General features: G+C 42.7%; 1 protein-coding gene across 6 annotated transcripts in view; it reads right to left on the bottom strand.

Annotated features, from left to right (window-relative positions):
• Positions 1-25,904, bottom strand: part of MAPKAP1 (MAPK associated protein 1) — a 479,755-nt gene that overhangs the window by 202,197 nt on the left and 251,654 nt on the right. For all 6 annotated transcript variants that reach the window (XR_004540893.1, XM_033961254.1, XM_033961253.1 and 3 more), the window contains one exon: positions 9,441-9,550. Coding sequence is in view for 5 of the 6 variants with exons in the window: in XM_033961254.1 (XP_033817145.1) it covers positions 9,441-9,550 (110 nt within the window). In the remaining variant the exon portion in view is untranslated. The remainder of the gene's footprint in view (positions 1-9,440; positions 9,551-25,904) is intronic.

Here is a 25,904-nt window from a genome sequence, read left to right as displayed (position 1 = left end):
CGGCATGGAATACAACTCTGATAAACCTCCTTGATAAATTTTCCCCACTAATAATTAAACCTCTCTCCTTGCGTCGTATCAACAATCCATGGTACAACTCAGAATTAAAATTAATTAAACAACAAGTGCGTTCCCTCGAAAGAAAATGGAGAAAGAATAAAACAACTGAGAATCTTCAATTATATAGAGATAAGGTTTCATTTTATAAAACAAAAATTAATTCAGTCAAAAAATTATATTATTCTAAAAAAATTGAAAAAGCAAAAAACACATCGATACTATACAAAATCTTAAAATCTATGGATCCAAAAAATAATATAAATAACTCTATGCAAAATTCTACTCTAACAGCTCAAGACCTAGCAGATGCATTTGTTCAAAAAATAAATAAAATCCGAAACTCATTCACTCAATCTATACCCTCTATCTTAAATAGCCTAGATTCTTCTTCTGCATTAATTCCAACATCAAAATGTTCTAATTTCAAAATTCCTTCTCTTCAAGAAATTCAATCCTTATTTCCGCAAATGAATTTAAAAAGTTCTCAATTCGATTTGATACCTCCATTCTACCTAAAAAAATATTTTTCTCATTTTGGTCCATTTATACTATCTCTTATTCAGAATAGTCTGCTTACATCTACTGTCCCATCCCACTGGAAAAAGGCATCCATTACTCCTATCGTCAAAGATCACAAAATTAGTATAAATGAAGTATCAAATTTTCGCCCAATCACTAATATACCATTCATAGCAAAATTAACAGAAAAGCTGATATTTAATCAACTATCCGACTTCATAGAGAAAACAAACGCACTACATCCGAATCAAACTGGTTTTAGAAAATTTCATAACACTGAATACTCTTTAATAGGACTGACTTCCAATATTCAATACTATTTAGATCACCACAGATCTGTTATTCTTTTCTCCCTTGACATTTCGGCTGCCTTCGATACCATAGATCACGATTTACTTTTATTTAGACTTGAGGAAAAAGGAATAAATGAACAAGTACTACAATGGTTCAAATCTTATCTTACAAATCGAACTTCCACAGTCAGATTTAATAATGTAAATTCGAATTCATTTAACACATCATTTGGTATACCACAGGGTTCTATCTTGTCCCCTTTATTATTCAACATCTTCCTCTCTCCGTTATTAGAAATTAGTCAGGCCTTAGGTTTTATACCATTTTCCTATGCAGACGATATACAACTTATACATCCCTTGGATCCCGAAAACTATTCAGAAATTTCAGCTATAAATCAAAAATTGGAACAAATTCAAAACTGGTTAGATACAAATAAACTTGCATTAAATATAAACAAAACAAAATCTATTCTGTTTACTTGGAAGAAAGAAATAACACTCATTAAACCTTTTTATCTTAACAACATTCAAATTAATTTGGTCCCCTCTGTTAAAATCCTTGGTATACTGCTTGACGCGAATCTATCATACCATGACCATATTTCCCTCATAGTTAAAAACTGTTTCTATAAACTTCGCCAAATTAGGTCAATCTCTAAATTCCTTACCACATCATCTTTGAAAATATTAATCCATTCTTTCATAATATCAAAAATCGACTATTGTAACGCTTTATTTCTAAATATTACTAATAAGGAGAAAAGGAGACTACAAATCATCCAGAATACAGCCGTAAAATTAATTTATAATGCAAAAAAGTTTGACCATGTTTCCCCTCTCTTGAAAGACGCGCATTGGTTACCCATTGGTCATAGGATCATGTTTAAAATAATGTTTCTTATTTTTAAAACATTAGCATCTAATGAACCTCAATTCATATCCAAACTATTAATTCCTTATAAGCCAAAACGCTCACTGCGATCATCGGAACAAAATCTACTTTCCGTACCCTCATTAAAGATTATTGGGACTAGAAGACTGGATATTTTTACAGTTATGGGCCCTCAATGGTGGAATACTTTACCACAGTATATTCGATCTGAACTAGATATTGTAAAATTTAAAACACTTTTAAAGACTTATTTATTTAAAGATGCCTACGACTTTTCTTAAATATTTTGAAATTTTTTCTCTTACATGGTGCTCTGGTTTTATAATACCCTTCCCATTGTTCTTTCCTTTTTTTAACTATACCCAAATATTGTAACTTTTATCCCCATTCCTTAATCTCATGTGTGTGTTCTTTTAATTTTGTAATTTGAATTATTTTGTAAGTTTCTTCTATTTAAATTGTAATATGTACATCGCCTAGAATCTGTAATAGGCGATTCATCAAAAACTGAATAAACTTGAAACTTGAAACTTTTGACAACAAAAAAAAGCGAGTGGTCTAGGGGTGCCGGTCAGTGTCAGAGACTGCTAGAACTATGTGTTGTGATGCAGCAGGAAAGATGCCCATCTCTCCGCTGCATCACAACACCCCTTTCCTAAAATCCCGGCCACGACCCCCCTCCCCGGCAGGAGAGATGCCCACTCTCGGCAGGAGGAGAGAGGCCCACTCTCTCCTGCTGCACTAAACTACCCCCCCCCCCGTGACCCAAAATGACCATTCATCTTCTCCGTTGCCCCTCCCTCCCCATTACCTGAAGACATGACCCAGAGCTGGAGGGACATCTACATCATCTTCTGCTGCTGCGTGGCCTAAGATGGTAATTCTCCTCCCTGGTGCATCTTGGGATACACCAGGGAGGGGGCTTGAGGCTCTGATTGGCCCAGGGTGTTTAAGGCCCCTCCTATGGGGAAGGGTCTTAAGGCCCCAACTATGGGGTATCCAGGCCAATCAGAGCCTTAGGACCCTTCCTGATGCATCCGTGGAGGGGCCTGAGGCTCTGATTGGCCGAGGTTGTTTAAGGCCCCTCAGCAGCAGAATATGATGTGGGCATCCCTCCGGCTCCAGATCATCTCTTCAGGTAACGGGGAGGGGGGCAGTGGAGAAGAGGAGTGGTCAGGTTGGGTTGCGGGGGGGGGGGGAGGGGAGGGGGGGCATCTCTCCTGCTGCGGGGTGGGGGTAAGGTGTCATAGTCACGGCAGGTGGGGGGGTCGATGTCATGGCAGGAGAGAGTGGGTATCTCTCCTATTGACGGGGGGGGTCACAGTTGGGTCGGGTGGGGGGTCGTGGTCACAGCAGGATTTTTTTATTTTTACTTTACTGCAGCAAGAGAGAGTGGGCATCTCTCCTGCTGTCAAGGGGTGGGGGGGGGGAAGACGTGGTCAGGTCAGGGGTCGCGGGACAGTGAGGGCATCTGTTGATGGATTTTTTTGGGGGGGTTTTGATGGCCGGCGTCGACAGCAGAATTTTTTCTGCGCCTGTGCCCATCAGCGATGGGCACAAGCAAATTAGGAAATCTTCACTGCTGTCTGCTGACCTTATTTGCATGCACGATTTTTTAAGAATGTCTCGGGTTTTTCGATTTGGTAGCGGGAACGGCTGCATTAGCAGACGGCCGCTTTTTAACAATCTTTCCCACAGAGAGAAGAGACAGCTCAGGGATAATATAATAGAGGTCTATAAAATGCTGAGTGGGGTGGAAAGGGTAGGTGTGAATCGTTTGTTTACTCTTTCTAAAAATAATATGACTAGGGGGTAGAGAATGACATGGGAAAAAAATCTGTCCCCATCGCTGCCCTGTCCCGGCCCACCGTCCCCTTCACTGCCCCGTCACCGCCATTCCCTTCACTGCTATCCCTTTCACCGCCCCGTCACCGTCCCCGCAGCATCCATACAAGCTTCAGTACTGCAATATTTAGCTAATTCCTTTCTTATAAATCAAAGTTCTGGCTGCTGAATGGAGAAAGAGATGTTCAGCTGGCAGGGCTTTGTTTATTCATTTTTATCAACACAACTAATATACTACTTTATCCTAAAGCAAAAAAAAAAAAAGAAAAGAAATATAATTTTTTTTTCTACCTTTGTTGTCTGGTTTCCTCATCTTCTCATTCTATTCCTTCCATCCACTGTCTCTCTTCTCTCTGCGTCTTCCATTTGCTCTGTTACTGTGCCTCTCCCTTCACCTCCCCCCCCCCAATTAGTCTGGCACCCATCTTCTTCCCTCTGCTCCCCCCATAGTCTGGCATCTCTGTCTTCTTCGATGCCAGCATCTTCTCCCCACTCTCTCTTCCCCATTTCCCTTCAGCATCTTCTCCCAATCTCTCTTCCCCATTTCCCTTCAGCATCTTCTCCCCACTCTCTCTTCTCCATTTCCCTTCAGCGTCTTCTCCCAATCTGTCTTCCCCATTTCCCTTCAGCGTCTTCTCCCAATCTCTCTTCCCCATTTCCCTTCAGTGTCTTCTCCCCACTGTCTTCCCCATGTCCTTTCAGCATCCTTCTTCCCACTCTGTCTTCCCCATGTCCTTTCAGCATCCTTCTTCCCACTCTGTCTTCCCCATGTCCTTTCAGCGTCTTCTCCCCACTCTGTCTTCCCCATGCCCTTTCAGCGTCCTTCTCCCCACTCTGTCTTCCCCATGTCCTTTAAGTGTCCTTCTCCCCACTCTGTCTTCCCCTTTTCCCTTCAGCATCCTTCTCCCCACTCTGTCTTCCCCATTTACCTTCAGCGTCTGTTCCTCTCCATCCCATCTTTCCTCTCTTTCTCCCTCCCTGCCCCTTACCTTCGTGGTGCTTTCACCCCCCCCCTGCAACGAGAACATCTCTTAGCCACTTTCGCCATGCACCCGTACCCCCCTCCCCCGGACAACAGGCCCAGTCCGACAGGCAGAAGCAGTGTTTCCTGCTTGCAGTGCACAACTGTGCTGACAAACCTCCCTGCCCTTTACCTTCGTGGCCGCGATTTCTAAACTGCCTTCTTATAGCAGCCGGACTGTTGAAGTTGCATATGGCTGCCAGAAAGGTCATCGCTGATGCAACTTCCGGTTGCGTCAGAGATGACCTTTATGGCAGCCACACGTAGCTTCAATGCTCCGGCTGCTGTAACAAGGCAGTTTAGAAATTGCGGCCATGAAGGTAAGGGGCAGGGAGGGAGTAGGGTGATGTTGGGACTGGACGGTGGCAGCTGCGATCAGTAGGGAGGGAGCACGATAGGAGACAGCACGCGTTCCCTCCCTTAACTGTGGGGACAAGGCCATTCACCGCTCCACGGGGCGGTGAATGGCCTTGTCCCTGTAGCCACGGTGAACACAGTTTTTCCCCCACTGTTTTGGCATGGATTTTTGCTGCCTAGGTGCATGACCTTGCATTTTTTGGCATTGAAACTTAGTTGCCAAGTCTTTGACCAATGCTCCAGTAGGAGTAGGTCTTGCGTCATATTGTCGGGAATTGAGCTTTTGTCGGGCACTGTGCTTTTGCCTACTATGTTGCAAAGTTTGGCGTCATCGGCGAATAATGTAATTTTACCTTGAAGCCCCTTAGCCAAATCTCTTACGAAGATGTTAAATAGGATTGGGCCCAAGACTGAGCCCTGCGGCACTCCGCTGATCACCTCCGTTGTATCAAAGAGGGTACCGTTTACCACCACCCTCCGAAGTCTACCTCTAAGTCAGTCCTTAACCCATGCAGTTAATGTTTCACCTAATCCCATCAAACTCATCTTGCTCAATAACCTGCGGTGTGGGACGTTATCAAACGCTTTGCTGAAGTCCAAGTACATGACATCCAGGGACTCTCCTATATCCAGCTTTCTTGTTACCCAGTCAAAAAAGCTGATCAGATTGGATTGGCAGGACCTTTCCTTTGTAAATCCATGTTGATGGGGGTCTCGTAGATTCTCCTCATTCAGGATCGTATCTAATTGGCGTTTGATTAGTGTTTCCATAAGTTTACTTACTATCGATGTGAGACTCACCGGTCAGTAATTCGCAGCCTCCGTCCTGCATCCCTTTTTGTGGAGTGGAATGACGTTAGCCGTTTTCCAGTCCAACGGGACTCTTCCTGTACTTAGGGAAAGATTGAAGAGCGTGGCTAACGGTTCTGCTAGGACATCACTCAACTCCCTGAGCACCCTGGGATGTAGTTTGTCTGGTGCCATAGCTTTGTTCACCTTAAGTCTTGATAGCTCATAGTAGACACTGCTGGGTATAAACTCAAAATTTCAAAACGGGTCTTCCGAGCTCTCCCTTGTCTGCAGCTGAGGGCTGCATCCCGGCGCCTCGCAAGTGAAGACTGAGCAGAAGTATTCATTTAGAAGTTTGGCTTTATCGGAGTCCGATTCTACATAGTTCCCGTCGGGTTTCCTAAGGCGTACTACCCATCTGAAGAAGGTTTTATCGCCCTTCTTGATGTTCTTCGCTAGATTCTCCTCCATTCGGAGTTTGGCCTCCCTGACTGCTGTTTTGACTGATTTTGAATTAGCCAGATAGTCCTCCTTTGATTCTTGCTTCCCTGATTGTTTGTAGGAGATGAATGCTCTTGTCTTCTTTTTTATGAGGTCTGAGATCTCCGCAGAGAACCACTGTGGATTATTGTTTCTTCTCCGTTTACTTACTGATTTTATATAGCGGTTGGTTGCTTTGTGTATGGTTGATTTCAGAGTTGACCACATTACCTCTACATTATCTGTTTTGGCTTGGTTTTGCAGCGCCCGATGGACGAAGTCTCCCATGCTTTTGAAGTTAGTTCCCTTAAAGTTGAGAACCTTGGTTGATGTGTTTGATTTGGTGAAACCTTTCTTGAGGTTGAACCATATCATGTTGTGGTCACTGGAGGCCAACAAATCGCCTACCGAGACCTCTGTGACATTTTCTTCGTTGGTGAGTATCAGATCTAATATCGCCTGATCCCTAGTGGGCTCTAATACCATTTGTCTGAGTCTTGCTCCCTTAATAGAGGTTAATAACTTTCTGCTGCTGCTGGTCGTAGTGGAAAGTTTGTTCCAATCTACATCAGGCATATTGAAATCTCCTAACAACACTGTGTCTCCATGCAAAGTGATATTCTATATGTCTTCGACTAATTCTTTACCCATGTCATCCTGTTGTCTTGGAGGTCTGTATACTATAACAAGATACAGGCATTTGTCCTTTCCCCTAGAGGAATTCACCCAGAGGGATTCCCCGGTGTACTTGACATCTGCGATTTTGGTAACTTTAATGTCCTCTTTAGTGTATAGTGCTACCCCTCCTCCCATTTTGCCCTCTCTGTCTCGACGAAGTAAGTTGTATCCCGGTATAGCCATATCCCACCCATGGGAGTCCATGAATCAGGTCTCGGATATCGCCACCACATCCAGGTCAGCGTTCCTCATTTCCGTCTCTAATTCCAGAATCTTATTGCCCAAAATGTGGGCATTAATATACATAGTCCTCCATACCTTGTGTTTGCTATGGCTCTGTGGAGATATTCCTGCTTGGGCTAATTGGACTCCTATAGTACTGTTTGCAATGTGTTTACTTACCTCAGTCTCAGAAATGTAGGTCTGTTCAAGTATGGCAATTCTTACATTATGGTCTTATGGATTAAGGCCATGACCTCCTGTAATCTCTCCAGAGGCATGTCTATGTTTGCTGAGAACTTTCTATACCACCCATCCTGACAAGACAGGGCTGAGCAGTGTACAATCTAATTACATTAAAGAAAAGGAAAAGAAACTGCAATTATAACACAGGACAGTATGCCTTCTTACCAGAAAAAAAGCAATTAGGCATCACAATAATCCAACAAGCTAAAAAGTACATCCTTCCAAAGGATACAGTGCTGGAGAGAAGTCTTACATATAAGAGTGAGTGTTGAACAGTCTTAATGGCTAGTTTGAATCTTTTAAGGAGAAGATACTGCAAATGAGTAGTAGTAATGTGTTACATGTCGAAGGAACTAAAAAATAAAATGTTCCATGTCTGGTAGATTGTAAACATGTGTATTTGGGACCTGGGAGGATTAGCTAATAGTTAATGGAGCAAAGAACACGTACTGGGATACAGGCAATTGTTAAGGCAGCTATAAGCCTTAAAAATAAGTAAGGTCTAATAAATGATCCATTATTTTATTGGGATCAAGTGTTTGTTTTTCAAAAGAGCGGTAAACATGGTTAGTGGGTTTAGCATGGTGTAATAATCTAATTGCTAAATTTTGATCTGATTATAATTTCTTCGATAATGTGGGATAACATACCTGTGTAAGTGATATTGCAGTAATCCATTTTAGTAATCAAAAGAGAAAGAATAAGTGTATGAAAGATGTCATGGTTAAAAAGGTGTCTCACAGATCACAGCTGTCGAAGCATAGAGAAACCAAACTTGCATAAATTTGATACTTATGGAGCAAATGAAAATTTAAAGTCTAAGATGATCCCCAAGTACTTAAATGAGTCTACTAGCGTGATTGGTTGTCAGAGATATGGTATTCAATGGTTGAAAAAGATGAGCAGTTATCCAGCATACTATATTTTTTTCCTTGTTTAGCACCAATCTATGTTTGAACAGCTAATCCACCACTGAGTCGAGACTGTCCTGAAGAGGAGACAGAGATGGTGCATCAGTAAAATATTGACAACATGCTGCTCAATAGGGCACCATTTTGAGAGCTAGATAGCTCAGGTAGCAAGTGACATCCTAAAGTGGATATTTCTGGACATAAATGTGCATTTCCCTTGTCATATGCACATTTTAGAGCTTTAGACTTCTATTTTTAGAAAATTGGAATTTAGACTTTTATGCAAATAAATGTCTTAATGCCAGTTTATGCTTGACTAAATCATAAATGCACTTCTAAAATAAGCACCTGAATGAACTGAGATCTGATAAAAGGGGAGATAGCTATTCATATCATAACCTGGTCCCTCTCAGAGCTCGTCACTCATCATGCGAGAGGAGTTTGGAGAATGGGGAGATAAGAAAGGAATGATACACTAAGGTTAGCCTTCTTCCTAATGAACCCTACTCTTCAAAAAAATACATAAAACCAATATAACACAACCAAACATACTCCAAACTCCCCCTGCAATACCAACTACTCATTAGCAAACCAGAAAATGTTCAAACTATTCCCTAAGTACTTCTTAAAATCTTAACAATATGTACTTCTTAATATCTTAACAATTCTTACGTAATCCGCCTTGAACTGCAAGGTAAAGGTGGAATAGAAATCACTAATGTAATATAATGTAATGAACTGCTTTACACTGGACCCCCAACCAATCTGGTTCTAGATGCTGTCATAGAAGCCATTTTTATTCTTCTTTTATCTGGGGCTTAGGCTTTCCCTGTATTTTCAGGTTAGTTCATCAAGCTGTCCATGGTTCAAACACCACTGAAACTACACCTTAAAACCTTTGACCCTTTGTTTAAGCCACTCTACACCTATTAATTCAAAAAGACCTCTTACTCTCCATACATAAGTTGGCAATAATGAATACATTCTAATTACAGCACCTACATTTATACTCAAAATTATCATCTTAATAAATTGTTATCCTAAGTTGGATTGTCACAAATAAAAATGCTACAAAGAATAGCTACCCCCAAACCTCTATATACCAGCATATAGTATCATTGTCCCACCTGATCCTTTTTGGGATCCTTTTCTTCTTTTTAAAGCTTTCTGCAATATCTCATTCATGCTGACCTTCATACTGTCCACCTGAATCAGTGAGAATCCATGTGCTGCATTTCTGCAAGGGAAACAAAATTGCACTCAATTACTTAAAAAAAGGAAAACTTGATTTATAAATTACAACCATAATTACTGATGCAATCCCACAAAATCATTACCATTGCTTATTTCTTTAATGCTACTATACAAAGGCAATGCTGTACACGAGATAGTCCCTGTTCCATTGAGCTCACAATCTAGCCAAGTCACTTGACAAAAAAAGAATCTATAAGAAATATATTTATTGTGAAGAAGTTAAGATTTAAAAGCAGTCTCAAAAAAAAACTAGACTAGATCCGAGTATGACCAGAGAGGGAGCACAACACTCCAACAAAGGTTGGTACAATGGACTTACACATCCCCTAAATTACCAATATTAAGTGGTGATTTAAGAAGGGTCTTGAGTGGGGACCTTTAGAATGTCTGTAGCCATATCAAATGAGCATCTTAATGCTTACACTTGATCATGTCCAAAATTATTCTCACACTCGTCAGGTGGTGTGAATCATTTACAGTTGTATGACAAAGATGTGTGTCCTGGAGTTTGACTAATAATAACTGCCAGGATAAAAAAAAGCACCAACCCTCCTTTATGGATCTGCAGAAAAAACAACAACTCTTGAAATACTTATTTATTTAAAACATTTGTATTCCGCTTTTAGCCAAAGCAGCTCACAAGTAATATATGCAATCTTAGGGCTCCTTTTACGGAGCCGCAGTAGCGGTTTAACACACGTAATAGTGTGCGCTAAATCGCCGGACATGCTAGCCGCTACCGCCTCCTCTTGAGCAGGTGGTAGTTTTTCAGCTAGTGCATGATTAAAAGTTGTGCGCTAAAGCCATTAACGCAGCTTCGTAAAAGGAGCCCTTAGAGTACACATAAACTCTTAAAATTCACGTCACAGACAAGAGCAAAAGGTCTAAATGTAAACATTATATCATCCTCATTCTAATAAATGATTAGATATTCAATATAGAATAAAGGTACGGCTAGCAGAAAAATGCTCTTACAAAAAGATAAGTTTTCAACAGTTTCCTAAAATGTAGCAGATTCCCACAAAATCTCAATGTTCCTGTCAGAGCTTTCCAAAGAGCAGGTCCAGAAGTGCAGAAACGGGATTTCTTTGTTCACACATAACGGACTGTATTTAGTTTGCCCATATCAAGTAACAAGTGGTTCTCGGACCTCAGTGCTCTGGATGGTTTGTACAAAGGCAGGCACTTTGTCATATAATTAGGCAAAATGCCATAAATGCCTTGCTGGACAATTTTCAATATTTTAAACTGAATTTGAAAGTGAATTGGTAACCAATACAATTATTTTAAGATCGGAGATATATATTCGTAACAAGACACTCCCATCAACATGTGAGCCGCTGAGTTCTGGACCATTTGTAATGCCTTGATATGGACAGAAGGTATGCCTAAATAGATCACAAGTGGGGAGTGGGATAGAACACATCAACCTTGAAACAAACAATATTTATTCATATAGACTCAAATTAAAATACATATAAAAGCAAATGGATTTAAGGTCTTATTTTGCAGGTATATAAATGTAATGTCCTTAAAATTGAATGACCCATCATTTGTAGCAGTTGTCTGAAATCAGACGAATTAAAAAATGACATTCTGTACCAGCTGGTAGAGACAGTTATGTTTTAATTCATCTTATTATAAATACATTTTATACTTTTCATCACTTTGGTCTGCTCCACACTTTTTGCTCTTCTGGATCTCAGATTTTTTTGCAACATCTCTGCCTGTTTGCTTTTTGGGACCCTATTCACACACTGTGGTTATTCAAAAACCTGAGGTCTGAGAGAACACGAGTTATCAGCAATTTTTTGTAACTTGACCTTTAGCTCCTTGGTGGCAAGATGTGGTGGATGGTTAACATTGTTCAGTTCTTTAAAATCAACATTAGCTGTACTGTAATCAACAGAAGTGGTTAAACTCTCGTTACAATGTTGTTGATCATATTTCTAGTTTACTGTTGTTTTGTTTTTCTTGGAAATATGGTAAGAATAGCCATTTAGATGGATTTTATCCATTCCATTCGCTGACTTGTAAACTTCCAGTCTTAAATGGTTTTCAGAACAGATGCAGAATTGAAAGAGAAATTACACACACTCAAAGTGCTTAAATGCTTAAATGACAGTTGCTCAAGTGAAATATACTTAAATTGACATAGTTGCTCAAGTGATGCACACTTAACTGTCATGCGCTAAAATGATGGCTGCTCAAGAACATAAGAATTGCTGCTGTTGGGTCAGACCAATGGTCCATTGTGCCCAGCAGTCCGCTAAAGCGGCGGCCCTTAGGTCAAAGGCCAGTGCACTAACTGAGACTAGCCTTACCTGCGTACGTTCTGGTTGAGCAGGAATTTGTCTAACTTTGTCTTGAATCCCTGGAGGGTGTTTTCTCCTATAACACCCTCCGGAAGTGCGTTCCAGTTTTCCACCACTCTCTGAGTGAAGAACAACTTTCCTTATGTTTGTACGGAATCTATCCCCTTTTAACTTTAGAGAGTGCCCTCTTGTTCTCCCTACCTTGGAGAGGGTGAACAACCTGTCTCTATCTAATAAGTCTATTCCCTTCATTATCTTGAATGTTTTGATCATGTCCACTCTCAGTCTCCTCTTTTCAAGGGAGAAGAGGCCCAGTTTCTCTAATCTCTCACTGTACGACACCTCCTCCAGTCATTTTAGTCGCTTTTCTCTGGACCCTTTCGAGTAGTACCATGTCCTTCTTCAAGTACAGCAACCAGTGCTGGACGCAGTATTCCATACCATGGCCCGATACAGCGGCATGATAATCTTCTCCAATTTGTTCATGATCTCCTACTTAATCATTCCTACCAATCTGTTCATCCTTTTCGCTGCCGTCGCACATTGCGCGGACGGCTTCATCGACTTGTCGACCAGTACTCCCAAGTCTCTTTCCTGGGGGGTCTCTCCGAGTACTGCACTGGATCTCCTTGATTAAAGCACCTCACTGATTCCCAATTTCCACTGGCTCCTCTTTAAAAAAAAAAAAATCCCTTATTCATAAGATAGAAACTCAGACTTTCCATTATTTCTTTTGTATCTTTTAATACCCTATGCACCCTTCAGGATACTGTGATCTTCACAACAAAATACACTTCTTGTTCCTTCATTCTAGTAGCTTCATTTAGGTTACACTCTAAAAACCATTTTTAGCATTGTTGGGCCTTCTCTATGGAACAAATTACCACTGTATTTATACTTTGAACCATCATTCCAAAAATGTAAGACTAGCCTCAAAACACAGGCCCTGATGTTCTAAACTTACCATGCCTTTAACGATCAACGCTAAACCAGTTCTAATCGGTTTAGCGTCGAAGAATTTTAGCTTCCGATACACATAATGGCTTTGCACAGTCTTTACCGTGCTTCATAGCATCCTCCGATAATACATCTTATCTTTGAATGGTAAATAGTAGAGGTAGAGGGCTGAGATGTCCAGCAAAGCACACCTTAATCCTCCATCTCACCCTTTGTAACCTTTATTTGGCATTTAAACAACTTTAGCTTCTTTTCCCTTTCTCCCATAAACTTTAATAACTATGAGAGAACAAAAGTTATCTGTTAATATAATTGGTAATCCTCATATACAGGAATTATATTTGTATGATTGTATAATTACTTGTATTTATTTTAGAATATTTATAAACCTCCATTGTGGAATCCCTGATAGGTGGTACATAAAATGCTAATAAAATGTGAAATTCTGTAAATAGACAACATCTCTAAAAGGAGAAGAACTGAAACCTTTTGTGGGATCCAGTGCTATGAAAGAAGCATCAGAGCTGTTACAGAGTACAGGCTCACACTCATCTGGCTGGAATTTCAGTGCATTTTAACTTGCCTGGTCCTTCTTAGCAAGCAGCTGCCTGAGAGCTGTCAAGCTGATTTTACAGAACACTCTGTCACTGAATCAGTTGCTGAACCACAGCCATTCTTTACCTCAGAAGTTGGATCCCAGCCCAGAACTAGCTTTAAAAGTTTATTTTACTGATCAAAGCGAAAAAAAAAGCCTTCCTTTTTTTAAAGCTATATTTAGTGAGCTATTCAGTAAGTGCTACCTTGGCAAAAGCACTGAAACATAAAGTGCGCCCTAAACTTCTAGATGTTTGTGAACTCTTCTAGTGAGACTCTGAATAGTATGTGCATATACCTGTACATATACATACCAAATCAAGAAAAAAACAGCTAGCTAGGAAAAATAGATCCACCTTTTCTTACAGCATGAAAAGTAAGTAAAGCTTTTCCTTGCAACTGGGTTCCACCTGCCTTTCTCTTTGTGAATTAAAAGAGATGCATCTCTTCATGGTGTAAACGAAAACAAGAGAATTGACCCAATGATCTCCACAGACAAATCCAAGAAGAAACAAAAAACTATGTGGAGAAATGATGTTCCTGAGATGGACTTCATTAATCATATATAATAAAACACTAACCGCGCATGCACACTCTTACCTGCGTGATCTATGATCCGTAGGTCTGTGGCCGGCAGGAGTGCGCATGCGCGCATACATTGCTCCCTCTCTCTGTGAACGCCAGGACTGGCCGGCAGCGCTGGACTCCCTGCTCTCCACCTCTCAAGCTGAGGTGTCGGCTCCTCTCATGAGCCTGCACCAGCATCGGAGAAGGCTTCTGACGCTGGTGGGGATCATGAGAGGAGCCGCCGGCGGCACTTTTAAAAACTTTAAAAAAAAACTTCGGCCGCAGCAGGCCAGCCCGCGGGAAGGGAAAGGGGAGGGGCTGAACAGAGCAGGCCAGATTGCGTTAAAAGTAGGAGGGGCCGAACGGAGCAGGACAGCTCGCGGTAAGAAAAGGGAATGGGGGTGGGGGAAAATGCTGCTACTGCTTCACAGGGACCTGGAGGGGAAGGGAAATACCGCCGCTGCTTCTGCAAAGGAAAGTGGGGGGGGGTGGAGAAGGAAATGGGGGTGGGAAATGCTGCTACTGCTTCACAGGGACCTGGAGGGGAAGGGAAATACCGCTGCTGCTTCTGCAAAGGAAAATGGGGGGGGGGAAGGAGGGAAATGCTGTTGTTGCTGCACAGGGAAATGGGGTGAACATGCTGCTGCACAGGGAAATGGAGGGAAATAATGACAGACAGACAGCGGGAGGGAGGGAGACAGAAAGAAAGGAAGAAAGACACAGGGGCAGGGAGAGGGACAGAAATACAGACAGAGAAAAGGGGCCAGGGAGAGAGAGACACACAGCGGGAGGGAGAGAGACAGACAGATATATATTCTAGCACCCGTTAATGTAACGGGCTTAATGACTAGTATTAAAATAATATTAAAACTTGGCAAACCACATAAAAACATCTAGGACACAGTCCGCTGAAAAGCTTTGGAACCTGGACCCAACACGGTCCGTGTTTCGACAGAATGTCTTCTTCGGGGGTCTCTATGAAGTCCCATGGTAAAGATACGTGGATAAAAATGCCAGTTGGAAATAAACTGGTCTGTAAAAACTGTGTGCAGGACATGGGCTCAAAAGGCCGCGTGAAAAGCCTGCACACAGCTTTTACGAATCAGTTTATTTCCTACTGGCATTTTTATCCACGTATCTTTACCATAGGACTTCATAGAAGACATTCTGTCGAAACACGGACCGTGTTGGGTCCAGGGTCCAAAGCTTTTCAGCGGACTGTGTCCTAGAGGTTTTTATGTGGTTTGCCAAGTCTATTCATGGTGTTACATATGGTTTGATTTTATTTTATTTCTTATGAGAGTATTGGTCATAAAAATGCGACTCCACCTCTCCTGAAAGGCATTCATAACCCAATAAATTAATACCCTGTATTTAACCATCTCAAGTTATATTTTTCTTATCTCTAGCCATTTGTCCATAGAGATCTAAAATTCAGGGATGGAAAATTCTTGTACACTTAAAATATGGTGCTGAACTGGGCCTGCTAAGAAATTATGCAGTCTGGGATTGCTCTCTGTCCACCAAAAGCAGCTGCAAGAGCAGCAGAGTATAGCAACACCACCACACAAAGAAAAGCAAATTAAACAAGAACAAGTAAATTAGGACAGTAGATAAGACAATAAATCAACAAAAAATTTAAAATATCAATCTGAAAGAGCAAAAAATCCCCTCAAAAATTGAAAAGCTAATCAGAAAGGAGAAAATATTTTTTGTACTGGCACCTATACATTCTGGCTGGCACTTGAGTTTTCTGAAAAAGTCTATGGGGCTCATAATCAAAACTTAAATACTTCTAAAAACTCTCTTAAAGACAGGTCATCCAAGTGCTGATAATCAAACCAACTTTCTGGATGTGCCACGGGAATTTTTATGCTTTTGAATGCCGTAGTGCACTCAGAGCTGAAAAGGGCATATCTGGAGGAGTGGTTAGGGCAGTATGTGGAGGCTGTCCTAAACTTAGTCATCCTGCATGGATAATCGAATGTTTTACTAGACATTCTGGCTGAAACTTAAACATTGTGAATTAGACGATGCAAAAACAGGTATAAGTGTCAAAAAGGTATCCAAAGTGACCAGATAACCACTGGAGAGACAAAGTAAAGACCCCTACACACTTTCCCAGTGTTCACCCCTACAAAGATCAGAATTAAAAAAAGTACATACAGTGGTACCTTGGATTATGAGCATAATCCGTTCCAGGAGCATGCTCGTAATCCAAAATGCTCATTTATCAAAGCAAAGTTCCCCATAGAAAATAGTGGCAACAGCAACAATTTGTTCCAGTACCCGGGTTCTGTACCTGTCGGGTGCCGGATGCTGCAGCACCATCTCCTCCATCCGTCATCTGAAGAAGAACCCCACGGTGCCGCTTTGGGGGGATGCCTGTAATGTCCACCAGCCGCCGGAAAACCCCGCAGTGCCGCTTCAGAGGGATGCCTCCTTCATCCGCCGGCCAGCCCTCCATGTCGGATGCCCCTCGTATGCTGTAGAGCACTCACCCAAGCCCACGCAGCCGAGCGTCGCCCCACTCACACGCCGCGACGATACACACAATGCCGATGATTGACGCTGTGCGTGTCACACGCAACGCGCAGGCGGGACAGCACCCGGCCGCACAGGCCCAGACAGAGGTCCTCCAACCTGCAGAAGGCACCCGACGTGGAAGGCTGGCTGGAAGACGGAAGAGGAATCCCCTGAAGTGGTGCTTCCTGGTCTGTAAGTGCTAGTTTATCGGGGCAGTGCTCAAAAGTTTGCTGAGTGTTTTGCTCGTCTTGCAAAACACTTGCAAACCGGGTTACTCGCAAACCGAGGTTCCACTGTACCTGTCTCCAGAAAATCAGCACCTGGTGTAGGAAAGCCTAGTAGAGCTGCACATAGGTGTCTTAAATAGCCGGGGGGTGGGCTAGTGAACTGTAGAGAGGAGGACCCAGCCCATAAGCCATTCTAACTACTATATTTATGGTGGGACATGTGCGCCCACCAAAACCTCCCCAAGCCCTACTCCACAGCTGCCACCTGTAGCTATAAGGGCTATTGGGGTTGTAGACAGGTGAGTTTTGGGGGGGCTCACCATAAGGGAGTTCTGGTGAGATGTTTATCTGGCACCCTTTTTGTGAAGTTCACAGCAGTGGCCTGTAAGGTGCTCCTCTACTCTCCTGCCATGTCTGAGTGGCCAGTCCATTACAAGATTGACTCCTCCCTCATCTAAATTTTGGTCTTGTTCTGGGCATTTGGGACTTGAATGAGATTTTGGTTGAAAATGTGGTATAAAGATAGATGTCCTGGCGGTCTGGACGAACAATAGCCTGGGCGTTCAGACAGATGATTTTTGAAAAAAAACTATATTCTAGACATATTTTTAAAAAATGGGCATTTTTCCCATTGCCGACTTTGGGCGTCTAGTGCTAGACGACCAAATCGGACTTAGACATATGTTTTGATTATGCCCCTCCACGTGTATAAGTTACCAAGATTATGCCCCTCCACGTGTATAAGTTACCAAGCTCTAAAATGTTAAGTGCTCCTATAGCAGATCATCATCCATATGAGCATAGTTCATTCTCCTAATGCTTACATGACAGATTACACAGAAAAAAGGGGCTGATATAGGTGTCTAGAGATTATTTAGGAAGATCTGGGGCTGATATACATAGTTTGAAACAACATTATTTAATGCTCCATAAATTGCTAAAAGATTTTTATTTTAGATCAAAACTTGAATTAGCTTTATTTTACATTTAGGTTGAAGTATGTTGTGTGCAAAGTTTTATAGATTAGGTAAGACCTAATTTATCCTCCCCCCCCCTACACACACTCTTTTATAAAGCTGTGATAGCAGCTGCTGCTGCAGTAATAATCGCTCCGACGTCTATAGGAAATTAATGGACGTCAATTTTTGTCGCGCACCTTTGTAAAGGAAGCCATTTAATTTTAGCTGTTTCATTCAGAGCTAAGGTCGATATGGTATATAAAAAATGAAATGTGTTTTCATTTTTTATTGGTTGGAAGATAGAATACAAAAAGTAGTATGCATGACTGTGTGTGGAAAGAGATGGAGCTGGGATATAGTATAAAGATACAGAAGGTAGAAGATTCTTACGCAGAGATTAGACTGAGATATAAGGTAGGTTAGGATTTTATTTGGTGTGGTGAGGGTACATACTGGGGAGAGTGTATAGAAAGAAAAGAGAAAGATATACGGCAGGGTTAATACAGTGGCGTACCTAGGGTATGTGGCACCCGGGGCCCATCATTTTTTGACACCCCCCCCATCTATATGAAAAATATGATTTTTAGTACCAATCTACATATCGCACCACAAGAGTGTACCTAGGAAAAGGCTGCATCTTAAACACTGCAGTGAGCACTAGAACACCAACACATACATTGTAAAACTAAACAAGCCAGATCCCGCACAGTCAATTGGTCCTGTAGTCAATGCCAACTGAAAACTATGTCTTTTTCAGAACACACAGAACAGAGATACACCCTCGCCCAAAATGGAATAATCACAAACTAAAAATAGAAATATGTAGACAAAAGTTAAACTGATCCGCCAAGAAACCAGACCCTGGATACAATGCAACACCACAAAAAACAGTAACACATGTCCTCTAATACAGTGCAAAATATAAAGACAGTAGATGTAAATTTGAAAAAACTGATACATAACAATCACCACTTTATAAATTAACAAATAAAAATAAAACAAATAATGAGAAATAAAAAAATACCATTTTATTGGACTAATCCCCATAAGCTCGGTCCCCATCCCCGCAAACCACCTGATTCCATCCACACAAGCCTTGAATTGTTTATATTAAAGTATAAAAAGAAACAATATTCTGTACAATTGTCAATTTATAAATCAGCGTCTTCTCCCCACTCTCTTCCCCATTTCCCTTCAGCATCCTCAGCCCACTCTCTCTCCACTTTCCTTCAGCGCACGCACATAAAAACAAGCAAGTAATTTTATATCATTTTCATTCTATTCATTCATAGAAATTAAAGTCTAGATAATGCCAGTCACATAACAAAACATGATTTTACAAAAATAATTCCCTGCAGTCAAGCCTGCAAGGATTACTAGATGTCTTTCAGCAGTTCCCCTCCCTCCCTCCCCCTTACCTTTGTGGCCAAGTCAAAATGATCTACCAACAATAAAATTTAAAAAACACAAAGCACGCTGTACGCAGAGAAAATGTTAATTATCATTTATATTCCGCGGGGTTTCAAAGAGGTCAAGGCAGATGACTTTATGCAATGTCACCTCAGTAACAACTATACAAAAATAGACAAATATTCCCCCTCCCTTTTTACTAAACTGCGATAGCGGTTTTTAGCGTAGGGAGCTGCGCTGAATGCCCCACGCTGCTCTCGACGCTCATAGGCTCCCTGCGCTAAAAAACTCTATTGCGGTTTAGTAAAAGGGGGGCCATAGTGCAAAATATAGACAGCAGATATAAATTTTCAAAACGGACACCTTTTGATCACTAAGTTGAAAATAAAATCATTTTTCCTACTTTTTTGTCTGGTGATTTCATGAGTCTCTGGTCCTTCTTCTTTCTCTCTCCCCCTGGCTCCCCTCTTTATTTCTGCCTTTCTTTCTCTCTCCTCCTGGCCCCCCTCTTTCTTTCTGCCTTTCTTTCTCTCCCCCTTGACCCCCCTCTTTATTTCTGCCTTTCTTTCTCTCCCCTTTGTCCCCCTCTTTCTTTCTGCCTTTCTTTCTCTCTCCCCCTGGCCCTCCTCTTTATTTCTGCCTTTCTTTCTCTCCCCTTGGTCCCCCTCTTTCTTTCTGCCTTTCTTTCTCTCTCCCCCTGACCCCTCTTTATTTCTGCCTTTCTTTCTCTCTCCCCCTGGCCCCCCCTCTTTATTTTTTCCTTTCTTTCTCTCTCCCCCAGCCCGCACAAAGCCATCGTGCCGATTTCTCCACTTCCACGATTCTTTCCCTACCCTCACCCCCAAGCCAGCAGCCGATTTCTCCCTGCTCCTTCCCCGATGTCCTGATGTCCTGAACTTCATCGGGCAGCAGCAGCATTCACAATTCACTGCTGTTGCCCGCTTCAGGCCTTCCTCTCTGTCGGGTCCTGTCTTCATGAAAACTGGAAGTAGGCAGGACCAGGCAGAGAACAAGGCCTGAAGCCGGCAACAGCAGCGAATTGTAAACGCTGCTGCTGCCCGAAGAAGGTAATGGAGCACCGAGGCAGTCCGCTTCTCCCCCCTCCCAGCCGAACCCCCGCTGACCCTCCTATCTCCCCCCCCCCGTGAACCTTTCCGACCTTCCCAGCGAGAGCAGCAAACCTCCTTCGCGGCTTTCTCCTCCCTCCCAGCCGAACCCCCGCTGACCCTCCTATCTCCCCCCCCCGTGAACCTTTCCGACCTTCCCAGCGAGAGCAGCAAACCTCCTTCGCGGCTTTCTCCTCCCTCTGCCGCGTTACTGATGACGTCATCAGTGATGCGGCAGAGGGAGGATAAAGCCGACGCTACTGGAGGGAGGTTTGCTGCTTTCGCTGGGAGGGTCGGAAAGGTTCACTTGGGGGAGAAGAGATAGGATGGTCAGCGGGGTTTCGGCTGGGAGGGGGGAGAAGCGGTCTGCCTTGGTGCTCCAAGGCCTGGCGCCATTACCTTTTTCGATAATGGCGCCGATGCTGCTTTCGCTGGGAGGGTAGGAGCGCGATAGGGACCGGGCCAGCTGTGCACCCCCCCCTAAGGCGGCACCCGGGATGGACCTCCCCCTCGCCCCCCTTGGTACGCTACTGCCCTGGGGAAACAGCCTGCAACAAGATCGCGCGATGCCAGAGATCTTTGCCTGCTTCGGCTGTTTCCTCCGCCGCGGTCCCGCCCCTCCTCTGACATCAGAGGAGGGGCAGGACCGTGGCGAGGAAACAGTCGAAGCAGGCAAAGATCTCTGGCATCGCGATCTTGCTGCAGGCTGTTTCCAGACGCGACACCCGGCGCAGGGGGGAGAAACTGGACCGGACCGGGAGCACCCCCTCAGGGCTTGGTACCCGGGGCGGACCGCCCCTCCCGCCCCCCCCCCCTTGGTACGCCACTGGGTTAATATAGAGTAATTGATAAGTCCTAAAATATAGACTGAATCAGTATTGGAATGAATCAGGGATGGAGGAGGGAATGGAAATTGATAAGAACTAAAACATGGATAGGATGGAGGAGTGGGAGAATTAAAAAAATAAACAAAACTGGAGCATAAAGTTGGGTAACAAAATACAGAATTTAGGAGACTGGAAAAATGCTTGAAGGACTGTAGTTATGAGAAAGAGAACATATAGGCAATGATTACTAATTTAGCTTATGTGCTTGAGTTGAATATAAAGGGTAAATAAGTCATGTTGGAAATTACAGAGGTATACGAATTTTGAGTAGCCTGGAACAGAGGTAACCCAATGTTGCTCCTTTCTGTTTGATTACAATATGCATACATATTTTTAGCTAAAAAAAAAAAAAAAGGTGGAGAAAGCAAGCTCAGAGAGTTTGGAAAAAATTCTGTGAGCCATGCTATGTGAGTGAACATAAGAACATAAGAAGTTGCCTCCACTGGGTCAGACCGAGGTCCATCTCGCCCAGCGGTTCGCTCCCGCGGCGGCCCATCAGGTCTGCGACCTGTGAAGTGGTTTCTGACCACTTCTATAACCTACCTCAAGTTCTATCTGTACCCCTCTATCCCTTTATCCTCCAGGAACCTATCCAAACCCTTCTTGAATCCCTGTACAGCGTTCTGGCCTATCACTTCCTCCGGAAGCGCGTTCCATGTGTCTACCACCCTCTGCGTAAAAAAGAATTTTCTAGCATTTGTTCTAAACCTGTCCCCTTTCAACTTCTCCGAGTGACCCCTAGTGCTTGTGGCTCCTCTCAGTTTGAAGAATCTGTCCTTATTTACTCTCTCTATGCCCTTAAGGATTTTGAAGGTTTCTATCATGTCCCCTCTAAGTCTCCTCTTCTCCAGGGAGAACAGACCCAGCATTTTTAACCTGTCAGCGTATGGAAAATTTTCCATACCTTTTATCAGCTTAGTCGCCCTCCTCTGCACTCCCTCGAGTACCGCCATGTCCTTCTTGAGGTACGGCGACCAGTATTGAACACAGTACTCCAGGTGCAGGCGCACCATTGCGCGATACAGCGGCATGATGACTTCCTTCGTCCGGGTTGTGATACCCTTTTTGATGATGCCCAGCATTCTGTTTGCTTTCTTTGAGGCTGTCGCACATTGCGCCGATGGTTTCAGTGATGAGTCGACCATCACCCCCAGGTCCCTTTCTAGGTTACTCACCCCTAGCAGTGTTCCCCCCATTTTGTAGTTGAACATCGGGTTCTTTTTCCCTACATGCATGACCTTGCATTTCTCTACGTTAAAACTCATTTGCCACTTTTTTGCCCAGTTTTCTAGTCTCGTTAGGTCCTTTTATAGGTCTTCGCAGTCTTCCGTGTTTCTAACCCTGCTGCAGAGTTTGGTGTCATCAGCAAATTTGATAACCTCACATTTTGTCCCCGTCTCCAGATCGTTAATAAATATGTTGAATAGTAGAGGTCCCAGCACCGACCCCTGCGGAACTCCGCTCGTGACCCATTGCCAATCTGAGTATTGGCCTTTGACTCCAACCCTCTGTTTCCTGCCCGCTAGCCAGTGTTTGATCCATCGGTAGATATCCCCTTGCACCCCGTGGTTCCACAGTTTTTTAAGTAGCCGTTCGTGAGGTACCTTGTCGAAGGCTTTTTGGAAGTCAAGGTAAATGATGTCTATGGATTCACCCTTATCCATCTGACTGTTTATTCCCTCAAAGAAGTACAGCAAGTTCGTGAGGCACGACCTTCCCTTGCAGAAGCCATGCTGGCTCGCCTTCAGTTGTCCATTGTTTTCTATGTGTTCGCAGATTGTTTCCTTTACCATTGCTTCCATCATCTTTCCAGGAACCGAGGTCAAGCTCACAGGCCTGTAGCTTCCCGGGTCACCCCTTGATCCCTTCTTAAAGATGGGCATGACATTTGCTATTTTCCAGTCCTTGTGCTTGTGTTTGGGGGAGGGAGGTGTCTGTGTTCTGTCTAAGACAAAAAGAAACTAACAGTAACTGCCGTAAAAATAGCAACACAAAACCAAAACAAAACTGCAGAGAATGCACAAGGACTAGGAATTTTATTCAAATAAAACTGTAAAAATCATTAAAATAACAATAATAGCAATAGTAAAAATAATAAATATCAAACATTAGTCCTTGATATAAAACATACCAGACCTGACACGGTCTGTGTTTCGAAAAACACTTCTTCCTCAGTGTTTCTCTGAGCAGCATCTCCTACAGGAGGAAGTTTACCGCCTGTGCTCCTAGATTACTTGTCTTAATGATTTTTATCCTTACTGTTCTTGAACATTAATGTAATGGACTATCTGGACCCCTGAGGAAGAAGTGTTTTTCGAAACAATGACCGTGTCGGGTCCGGTATGTTTTATATCAAGGACTAATGTTTGGATATTTATTATTTTTACTATTGCTATTATTGTTATCTTAATGATTTTTACATTTTCTGCAAATGTGCGGAGACCCTCCAGCTGTGGCCCTAAGTTTAGTGTGCCATGGCTTGGAAAAGCTTGAGACACACTGTTGTGGAGACTCCAACATGTGACGTGTTTGCTTCTCTCATTTACTTTTTTTTATACAGTTGTCTGTACTCCTGTAATCTGGCAGACCTAAAATTTTTCAGGCTAGAAACTGTCGTTTCTATTTGAGACAGTATGCAGTAAGGAGAGTCATAGAAACTACAGGGCGAGGCTGCAGAAAGAATATTATCGAGGTAAGAACCTAATCTTTTTTTCTACATCAATAGGTATATCATTCTGGATAAGTAGGACGTACCAAAGCAGTCCCTGGAGCCTAGAGCAGTATTAAGGAGCCTGCCTTCAAACACTGAGGACCCAAAGGCTGCATTCTTTCTCACTGCTACATTCACTCTGCAGAACTTTGTAAACGAATGAAGGGTAGACCAGGTAGCCACCTTACAGATCTCATCAGGTGGAACCTCCAAGGTCTCTGCCCATGAAGAAGCAATGCTTCTGGTTGAATGTGTTCTCAAAGCTATTGGCGATTGTTTCCCGCAGGTGATATACGCTGACTCAATGATCTTGCAAATCCATCTGAGATAGTAGCTTTAGATTCTGGCTTGCCCAGTTTAGCCTGACTGGTGAATATGAATAAATGATCGGAAAGGCAAAATTTGTTAGTGACCTTGAGATACCACAGCAACACTCTCCGCACATCCAGCAACTGGTTTGAAGAAAAAACTTTGTCTTTTTCTTCAAAACCCATGGAAATGAATGCTGGCAGGCGCACTTCCTGGTTGACATAGAAAGATGAATGCACTTTTGGCAAGAAGGAAGGCATTGTGCGCAGGAAAACCCCTGTGTCTGAAAATCTAAGAATGGGATCTCTACAAGAAAGTGCCTGGAACTCTGAGATCCTGCAACTCCATAGATGCCTGCTGTAAGGGTTCATACAGAGCCTTGGTCAATCCCTATAGGACAATGTTAAGGTTCTAAGACGGAACTGGCTGGCGAACAGGCAGACACAACCTAAGTGCCCAACTTCAGGAACCTTGTTACATCTGGGTGAGAGGCTAATGAGACTTCTTTCCCTTGGGCTCTGTAACACAAAATGCCAGCCACTTGTACTTTAAGAAAACCACATACACGAAGGTAGGAGGTGACACGCAGCCGGCATCCTGAAAGTCTCCCAAAAGAAACAGTGCAGGTGTCAAATCAGCCTGAGTTCAAGTTCTTGAGAACTCAGGGGCAAGTTAGCATCAAAGGGAACAGCCCCTGAGCTCTTAAAATGTTAAGCAATCTGGCTAGAAAGGAGGGATTGGCCTGCCAGCTGCAGACCCCAAGTCTGTTTCTTCTCTCAGGCAGAGAAAAGTCAGGATTACTGGGAACTCTATAGAACAAAAAAACTCCAAAATTTGATGCCAAAAAAGAAAAATATCCAAAAATAAAAAAGTTTTAAAACAGAGCAGAAGAGACACATACCTTCATGCAAGTATGCAGAATGAAAAACTGAAGGGGGGGAAGTATACTCCACTAAGGAAGAAGAGCTGGAAACTATGATTGATACCTTCTACATAGCTTGCGGGTTTGGATTCACTACTCACTTGTCCAGAATGACACACCTATTGTACTAGAAGTGACATCATACATAGCAACCTTTAGGAAATACAAGGCTCATTCGCTAGGTTTCAGTATGGAATTCACAACTAAGAAAATGAAATATACAACTAAACCAGTGCTGGACAATCCAGCAGTGATAGGATTGGTGGGAGAAACATGATAGGTAAAACATGTGGTACTTGCCTCATGAAATAATTTCCAAAAGATGTAAGTGAATGTGTTGCTTGTGCATTTCTACTGCAACTGGGAGAAAAGGGGGAGAAAAGCTGAGTGCATCGTGAAAGGAGCAATTCCATAAACATACTGTTTCCGTGTTTTCTGTACTGCAGCTGTTGGTATTCTCTCCTACATTGGCCCATATTTTTGAGAACGTCCCATTTTCAAATTCAATATCAGTTTTCTCTGGTTCCTCCCTCTCCCAACATCAAATTTCTCACATTCCATTAAATTCTCAGAAAGTTATTTTGGATGTAGATAGATGGACAGACATTTTCAGCTCTGTAAAGGCAAATCTATAAACTGGGTGCTAACATTTACATACATATTCATGGTACATGTAAATTTTTAAAGCACTATGCCAGTATGCTAAAAGCTTTTTTTTATAAACATGTGACCATCTTCCATAGCTTGCATTTACAAGCAGAGGCCGATTGAATTTCAGTTTTGATTACAGCACTGAAATATCCTAAAATCCTTTTTCTTCCTATTTTCAATTTCAGCTAAAAAGTTAT

This window comes from Geotrypetes seraphini, chromosome 10, assembly GCF_902459505.1.
Source record: "Geotrypetes seraphini chromosome 10, aGeoSer1.1, whole genome shotgun sequence".
Lineage (NCBI taxonomy): Eukaryota > Metazoa > Chordata > Amphibia > Gymnophiona > Dermophiidae > Geotrypetes > Geotrypetes seraphini.
The sequence above is the reverse complement of the archived record's forward strand: the minus strand, read 5'-3'. Positions and strand labels throughout refer to the sequence as shown.